General features: G+C 35.0%; 1 protein-coding gene across 1 annotated transcript in view; it reads right to left on the reverse strand.

Moving 5' to 3' along the window:
* LOC107672455 (protein tweety homolog 2-like) overlaps positions 1-7,862 on the reverse strand; it is a 43,835-nt gene extending 35,973 nt beyond the window's left edge. Inside the window, exons 1-2 of the mRNA XM_016465649.1 lie at positions 7,499-7,862; positions 3,607-3,779 (exon numbers count right to left, since the gene is read on the reverse strand). Coding sequence (XP_016321135.1) covers positions 3,607-3,779; positions 7,499-7,627 — 302 coding nt within the window. The 5' untranslated portion in view covers positions 7,628-7,862. The remainder of the gene's footprint in view (positions 1-3,606; positions 3,780-7,498) is intronic.
* Positions 7,863-9,421: the final 1,559 nt, after the last annotated feature.

Genomic DNA, 9,421 nt, shown 5'->3' on the forward strand with positions numbered 1-9,421 from the left:
CTGGTGTGCATTAGAGCCTTTAATTACCGTTCTATATTAATGTGCTGCTTACTGACACACACACACACACATATATATCAGAGATCGCGCAGCTCACACATCCAGGAGAAAAGAAACTTGTCAATGCTGCCCCACGACTTTTATTAATAACAGTTTAAATACTGAATCGCTACATTATATTTTCCAGCAACGAGAGGATAAAATCGCTGTTTTTTAAGTAGACTCACTCTAAAGAGAGAAACGCACAGACGTGCATACACGCAATTTTTATCTCTCTCTCTCGAATTGGCAATATTAGAGAAAAGGGTTTAGCGATTTCTAATTATTGGGGGGACTAGCCCCCCTCAATGCCTACGGTGGTTATCGCCCTGATCAGACATGAAAATATGTTGTGGCACTATCGTGCAAATATTAGCGATTTTTTGCAAACATTTCTTTGAGTAACATGACCGTAAATATGAACTCACGATTGAATGTAACATAAAACAAATTATGACTTTTCGTCTTTTTGTTCACTCGGGCAGCCATGTTGCCCCTGAAGCCGGTTTACTCTGAGATAATTCATACCCCTTCGTTTGAAGTGTGGTCCCGAAAAATCTTCTTTTGAAGGGCTGTCTGGCCCTTCCCCTACCCCTACCCCTCCAACCAAAAGAGAATTGAGACACCCCTACCCCTTCCATGAACGCGCGAAACGGAGGGGTAGGGGAAAGGGGAAGGGCTAAGGGGTAGAATTGGGATTGGGCCTTTGTGTGTAACAGATTCTCACGTGTTTTCATGTGTATTCATTCACTGAACATAATGAATCCTGTGACAGGTGTGTGTTGGTTAGCAGGGAATAAATTTACACAACATATCCGGCTCGGAGAGAGCAGAAGTGAAGGAGGATTAATTCTAACAAAATTAGAATTGAGTTTCCTTCTTATTTCCTGCCAATTGGAGCTGAAAGCAGCGGTTCGCGCTCTGATTTGCTCCGCCGTTTGGGAGATCAATGAACTGTGTACGAGGTCACAGCGTATCTGGCTTAAATAATAAAACTATCTCTTCCACAGCTCACATCTCACCCATGAACCCATCGCATAACAAATCCAATCCAACTGCACCATTATCCCTGTCAAAATACCGCTGACATCCTAAATGAAATGTCACAGGTTAAAGAAAATTTCATTCTAACTCTAAATGCCCTTTTCCTACTCAGTGGTTCTGAATGAAATGTGCACGTCTTGCATGACTCATCTTCTTTTTCTACCCCTTTCCCCCTGCAAGGTAAATTGTTGCATTCGACTGTGTTGCTTTTCCATTGTTTTTCTATTGGAACATGCATTTGATGGTCACGTTTGACCGCATCTCATACATTACACAGTATTTTGAAAAAAAAAAAACTAAGCTCAAATTTAAATTCAAAAACACATTCTGTGTGAACGGCGCCCATGCGTGTCCATGATTAAGAAAAACAAAAATCTTTCCATAATCCTGAAATTTTTGTTTAGGAGATAGTCAGTGGAGAGACAGAGAGGTGTTAAACTCAAAAGTATTAGCCAACAGCGACAGCTCTATACAAGCTAAACATATTTGGCCTCGTAGCATAAATATTTAACTTTTACTTCATATTCATCCTACATATCGAATGTTCATTATAATTGCTAATCATAATGCTCATGAATTCACTGGCATCCACGGCACATCAGCTTACAAATGAATGCATAAACGCTTACTTCAGTGGCCTCAGTGTTTACTTCTTGTTATCAATCTTTTGCACATGTGGGTCAGTTCAGGACCGTGATTAGTTCACACTGGAATCTAATATTGGCCACATTAAAAAAGACATTTCTTAAAAAGGAAATGTGAACAGCCACACAAAAAAGCAGATCTGATCAATAAATCGGAATTAAGAACCAGAGTTGGATATTACTGTATTCTAACTACTTTCCCTGATAGCACAGTAATGTAATGTGTTACATTTTAAATTTATGTAATTTGATTAGAGTTACTAATGTCAATAAAAATTACATTACTTAAGTTACAAATGCAGTGTTAAGAAAAAATATGAAGTAAAATGCATTTTAAAATCATGTTTTGTGCGTCAGTATGCCCTTTAATAAATCACCAGAGATTGTGAGCTAAAATGCAGACAGGTCGTACAATGTTTAGATGCAATGAAAGGTTGCCTATCATATTTCAAAATGTTCCACTCAATTTCACATATTTTAGTCTGGCATTATAGTTAGGGAAAAGTCCAACTAGTAAATATGTAGAAGTTTGTCACAATAACACTAATATAAGTAAGATTAAATTACTTATCAGAATGATATCCTCCTCTGGATCAAGTCAGATTGTGTTCTTCTTCTGAGGTAAATACAAAGCTTTTTCCTCACAGCGTGTCTTCTTCCAAAAACGAAAAATAGCCTAGATGAACTTGATGAATCTTGCTGCTTTGTTTACGGAGGTGATGTTACAGATAATAAGCTCAGACAGGAAAGACTTACCTCACACTGGTTTCATGCGGATAACTTTAACAGAGTATATTTGTTTTCGGTAAGACTTACTTCATTTAAAAGTAGACACTTCAGGCTTTCTTTAGATATATTTCCCTTTGTCTGGGTGTCAAGTATTCACAGAGCTTTCATTCTTTTTTTGGCGTGTTTCAGAAAGAAGTTCAAGGAGACTGAGACGGCAGTAAACACACCCTGTGCATTTTCTTTATTTTACAAAAGCACAGCGTTTTGTTGATATTGCGAGTGTATACAAATAAAAGTAGACCCTTCACGGTTTCAAATGTTGTATTACTCTTATCTACATTTTCAAAAATGACAGAACATTAAGTTATTTTTGCTTCTTTTTGCTTAAGTTCTTAAGTTATTTTCTGCTGTTATCAGGAAAAAATGCAATGTGATCTTTTAAGTTGCTGTTTTGATACCCATGACATTTTTCAGTCAGAATTAAATTACTGAAAGAACTACGAGTTTCACTTTGTAGACTATTTTTTTAGGTTTGATAACTTGAAAGTAACTTGAAAGCAAAGTAATTAGTAATCTGATTACTTTTTAAATGCAGTAATCAGTAATGTAATCAAATTGCAATTTTAAAAAAGTAATTAGTAATCTGTAGTAGATTACTTTTTTTGAGTAACCTACCCAACACTGTTGAGAACACAGCCTTAGATTTGGTGACAAATGTTTTTGAATATTAATACACCATCAAACAATTTTGTTAAAAGAAATTCCCCTAACAAATAATAATACAAGTTTAAATATAAAAAATACTAATGTTTACCAAGGCTGCATTTATTTGATCAATATGTAATATTTTAATATATAATTTAATCCTTTTATGGCAAAGCTGAATTTTCAGGATTCTTTGATGAATAGAAAGTAAAAAAAAAAAAAACAGCATTCACTTAAAACAGAAATGATTTGTAGTATTATAAACGTCTATACTGTCACCTTTGCTTAATTTAATGCATCCATGTTAAATATAATCTAACAAGCATCATCTGCATCAGCTGATGTATTAGGGACATGCAAATGATGTATTTAAAACAAGATCTAAACTATAAATAAAATCAGTCCCTGTTTCCTGGTGGGTGCAAAACAAAGTGAATGAACTCACCATATGACCAGACCGGTGATAACAGCAGCCCATGTGACACAGCAGGTGTCAGGCCTTTTGACTTCCTCAGCCTCTTCCCTTCGACAGCAGCACAGGCAGGTCAGATATGCGGACAGCACCAACAGACTCAAACCCAGACCCACCGCAGACACACAGGCCAGGAAGATCAGAGACTGCCAAACAGAGTCAGGCAAACATGGGGCAGATGGTCAAATCAAACAGGAAGTAGACCGATTCATCTGTTGTCAGTGTTGCAATTCAAGAAAAAGTTTGAATTACATTTTCTAAATCAGCCTTTTTTGTCTTTCTTTCCACAAGATCATCAGAAAAAAAAACACTTAAATAAAAAAAAATAATACTTTCAGAGAATCAATCTGGAACTAAACGTGTCCTTTGTAACCTTTAAATATTACTGGAAAACAAGACAAAAATACAGATTTAGTTTCAAACTAATGCAAACGTTCTGATCTACACTTGAATGTGGTACATAGTTATTTGTTTATTACGTGATGTTACCTATGAGGAAAGACATTATGTTTTCCTTACTAGTCTATATGTAGAAACTGAAAAACCGAGATGACCGCATCTCTCAAAGAAGATGTATCTTGATGTTGTGCTTGTGTTCATGGCAGCTTTGGGGGGATCTATTATTAGCTTAAGAAAACACTGAAAAGGACTACTGCTCATTGTAATGCAAAACAAATACTTCTCCACGCTTTCAAATTTTAAAGTCACATCAAAAGTCAAAAGAGTGGTTAAATCAATTGCAACAATTTCACAATAAATAATCACAACATGCTCTTGGGAAATTCTGAGCAAAATTACTAAAATCACTAAAGGGTGGCATGTAATTATTTTTAATGCTCAAACCACATAAGAACTTGAGGATTTATAGTCAAAACCTAAATATAGAATAGCTGAGTAACAACAAACACTAAAAGGGCAAAAAAAAAAAAAAAAAATACTTGGGGGAAAAAGTAAGTGAAAAAGGCCCTAAACCCCTAAAAAAAAAAAAAAAATACTTGAGTGAAAAAGTAAGTGAAAAAGCCCCTAAACCCATGGAGATTGAAATGCTTGAATGTGGACATACATTTGCATGTCACTGTTTGTACATAGGCCACTTTAGGTAAAAAACTATAAATAACTATAACTAATGTTAAAAAAATTAATGCCACTGTTGCAACAGTTTTACAAGATATAAAAATAGTATGTCTGCATAGCTTTCCTCATAAAAAGTCAACACGTGTTGCCTATTTTTATATTGTGTATTAGTATTTGTCACCACACGTTTTTCTCAATTTTTAAATACTGCATGGTATATACAGTTGCTAAATAAATAAACATGGTTTATTGATCAGTGGTTTTTTACTTTTAATACTCAAGTAGTAATACTCAAAACATTTCTCATCATGTTTTTCTAAAAACTAGCAAACACTGCATGACAGTCATTACCAATAAAAAAAATTTTGATCTCTATATTTGTCCCATGCATTGTTATCAGAGGAATTTAACTACATTAAACCAAACTTCCTGCAAGGGCTAATGAAAACATGCAGAGGAGAGATGGAGGCCTATGCATATACATAAGCAAGAATGCGTATTTCATATGCATACACCTCCGTACAAAAAAGCATTCATAGTGCTATGGTATAGCGATGGCATCTGATTATTATATTCATCAAACAGATGCTTTAAAGAAAACCATGATGACACTACTAACATAGTATTTTTGGTACTTTTAAAGGTACATATTTAAAAGAGCACACCAAGGCACCAAAGACACCTAAAAGATTGTGAGAATTTGTGTCAATGCTTTTGAAAATGTTATGCCACTAAAACTAAAACCACATATTATAATAATTGCACACTGGTGTTTTCATGTGATGGGAATTTCAAATCTGTGCAATGTCAACAACACATCTCTTGATATCACTCACACACCCCTAAGATGGTATTGAAAATATGTTCAGAAGAACAATTCCTGAGATTGATTTCAAATAAGCACTAGCAAGGGAATTTAACCGAGAGAAAGGTTTGACAAGCAGTTTATTTTAGAATGAGAGATTAAATAAAGTTGTGTTGCCACTCCATTAATTTCCTCAAGTAACCCAAAGAAATGTGACCTTGAACAAGGCACGTAATATCCTTTTTGATAAAAAAAAATCCCCAGCGGAAATATTGACTGAATCAATGAGCAAAATGTTCCTCTGGAGACAGCATTGTGTGCTAAGGTACAAATCACAGTAGAGTCTCTTTAATGGAGATCTGACACACCACCAGATACATCTGTGTTTACCAGATACTGCACATTTATAGAGTTCAGTGACAGACATTTATCTCACATTTTATCTCAGATCAAAGTCCCTAAATGCTTAAGGTACAAAATATATTCAATTATCAGAGTGTGGAATTCTTATCTTAATGGTAATGCATTTAGATTATGTGAACAGATAAAGTACGCATATAGAGTACAAGTTACAGACGTCAGCTCCTGTTTGAGATAGTTCTACTCAATCGAGGTAAGAGAAAAACCTTTGATCCATTACAAAATTACATTTCACACTCATTTCATCCTGCATGTTCCACTACTACACCTACAAGAACAGGCCACTGCTGGGCAGGGGAGGCCGGGGCAAGCTGTCACATTGTTTACTCCCACGAATATTTACATATAGGGTTATTTTTAATTCAGCTTCTGTATAGGCATACGTCTTAAAAATGCTTTTGAACACTTCTTGCCCTGTAAAAGGAAAACAATGCATATGGGACATGTCACACTGCATGGCAAAAACTTGCTGTTCACTGTCAGTGATTGCTTGAGCTCTTTCTGCCCCATTGAGTCCTTTCCCAATCCTGCCCCCCCACCACCACCTCGTTTCCTGTCAATATATACTATCCTATCCTACTAAAAAGTCAAAAATTACAACAAAATAAAATCTAAAAAGAAAGTAGCCTAGAATAAGGTATTAAATAGGTTTTCGTATGAATTTAAACAGCAAAAAAAATATTAAAAGAGGGGGAAAAACAACCATTGAAACAGTAATACATTACAAGTTTAAAAAAGCATCAAAACTGGTAAACTTGATTTACACACTGACATACAGAAAATAATCAACTATAAAAATAATACAAATTCACTTTGTTTTTCATTCATATCAGGTTGAGGTAAGTTGTCACACATTTTAAATGATATAAATGTATGCAAGTTATTAATTATAATATTTGCTGGACAAAACAAGGCTTTGATATTTTTTTGTATGTTATTTTATTAATTTTATTTATTTGCAGTCTAATTAATTGCTTAACTCATAATGGTTTCCTTCATAGTGGAATTTCTGCTATTTATTTATTATAACTTTTGTTGGCTAAAACAATGGTTTGATATCTCTATATTCTATTTTATTAATTTTATTTATTTATTGGTAAACTAATGAGTTGCTCATTGTTTACTTCATACTGAAAAGTCTTAGGATGTTTAATGGCCTGTAACACGGTGACAACTTGCCCCAGTAGTAGGACAACAAGCTCCAATTGTGGTCAAGCCAACTTGTGTTCATTGACCTCTATTTCTTCCCTCTTTTCAAGCCATAACAGTGTGTACATGTTCAATGGCTTCTTTTTGTTGATGTTGTCAAGTATTTGTGTCTACATAGAAACTCACTTTCAAAAATTGTAGTAAAAACTCCTTCCCTTAATTAAAATGATACGTATAAAATACTCTTGTTCCGAGAACACGCTCAAACTTTAAGTTGAAATCTACCTTCATTATAGTTGACTAAGCTATGAATTTGTGTCAGTTGTTTACCCAGCAGCTATGGCAGAAAAGATCATATTTACTTTTAGTTTTCCCTCTGTCTCCCATCCATAAACTACAAATCCAAACAACTCTCACCTGCTGATAGCTGGTGTCCTCCGGTTTAAAAGTGCCATCAACCGTCTGGAAATTAAAATTAAGATGCGGGAAATTGTGCAGCCAGTAGGTCCACCATGGTGCAATGTAGTCCTGGCGCGATGAGGCCATCCCGGACGTGAAACTCAAAAAACGCCGCTGATTTCTGGAGCGCTCCGGTAATCCTCACCATTCACTCTAAAATACCAAACACAACAAAGATCCGCCACCCGTGGACGAGACACGATGACCAGAGAGGGAAATACTGCGTAAAAGTATTTCCACTGGCTCTGTTTGCTTAAAAGGATGCATAACACAAGAGTTGAGTGTGTAAGTGCATGCAGAGTGATCAGCTGTGACCCCTCAAAGCCCCTGACACTGACTGACTCCAAGCGCCTCTCCTGCGGCTGCGCACCGCGTGCGCTTCTACAAAACCCTTCATCACTCCAGACAAGTTGTAAACTCACTTAAGCTCGATGTGTAAACAGCACAAAATGTGTGTAAATTCACAATGGAAAAAAATGGTATAAAATGTGCTACTAGAACGCTTACAGGTGCACACTGCTGTCAAATAAATCTCACACATAATATAATAAAGCAACCAGTGTGTCTGTATACACAGAAAAAAGACTGTAGTCCTTTTGTTCTCTTAAGACGTATTCGTTAAATACGTAAATTCATAAAATTCATAAAATATTAATGCCTAATTCAAAGAAAAGCATCTGAGACATTTTTAGACAACATATAATTCATGTATTCAGACAGTGAGTGCCATTAGCTCTTTCACTCCTGTTCAATATTGACATCTGGTGGACAGAAAGGGCACTTCACTCAAAAATCGTCCTATTCCAGGGTTTTCAAGCCTTTCCAAACCAAGGGCCCCTGGCAGATTAATTTTTAATCACTTTTGAATGTAAAGTAGCATACTACACTACCCACAATTCTGAGACAAAATCCACGAATTAGAGAAGTTACTGTTACTGTGGAAACAGGAATGGTTTGAAACCAGTTTTTGTGTTTGAATATTTTATATATTTCTAATATATTGTATTTTTAGACTTACAGATAATGACTGTTAAAGACAAAAAAATAAAATAAATAAATAAACCGTAGTCAGGATAATACTACATTACCCACAATCCTCAAACAAAATCCACCAATCAGAAAAGTTTCTATTACTCTGGAAACAAGACTTGTTTAGTTTTTGTGTTTGAATATTTAATACATTTCTAAATTTTCTAATATATTGTATTTTAGGTTACCTTAGGTGCTAAAGTCTTTCAGGAGACAAAAACTGTTTTAAAAGTTGTGAGTTGTAAAAATGAAGTGATCAAGGACATTCATACTGTACAGTGTATGCAAATGTCAAGACTTTTTTTTTTTCTTTTTTTAATTAAATATGGTGTCTAACCTGACTAAGGTCTATACACAGGAGTTCTTAACAAAACTTTCACCTGAAATGAATTGAAGTCTAGTTTATTGAAAAAAAGAGAACATAATGGGAACACAAAATACTTCAGGAGGGAGCAAGGCCAAAATATCACTGCTTAATCAAATACAGTGCTTATTCACAGTACTTGATGAATAACACATTGCACTATAAAAGAATTCAAGTACACAGTCTGGTACTTTTGTCTTGGAAAGTTATTAAATGTATAGAAAATACGTATGAAATAGGTCAGCATTAATGAACTGAGGTTATTAAGCAAATATATAAACTATTTAAATTATGCATGTTGAGCACATTTAAAAAATAAATAAATAAATAAACCTAATGATATCACTTTCTACACACTCCATATGTTATAAAATTCTGGGATAGTAGATGTGGGTGGTAAATTATTTGTTGAGGCTGTGATCACGAACCGAAAGGTGGCAGTAGCACATTACAAGTCAAAGAGAATAAAGCTGACAAGTAGACCATGA

This window comes from Sinocyclocheilus anshuiensis, unplaced genomic scaffold (genome assembly GCF_001515605.1).
Source record: "Sinocyclocheilus anshuiensis isolate Anshui unplaced genomic scaffold, SAMN03320099.WGS_v1.1 scaffold1430, whole genome shotgun sequence".
Classification (NCBI taxonomy): Eukaryota; Metazoa; Chordata; class Actinopteri; order Cypriniformes; family Cyprinidae; genus Sinocyclocheilus; species Sinocyclocheilus anshuiensis.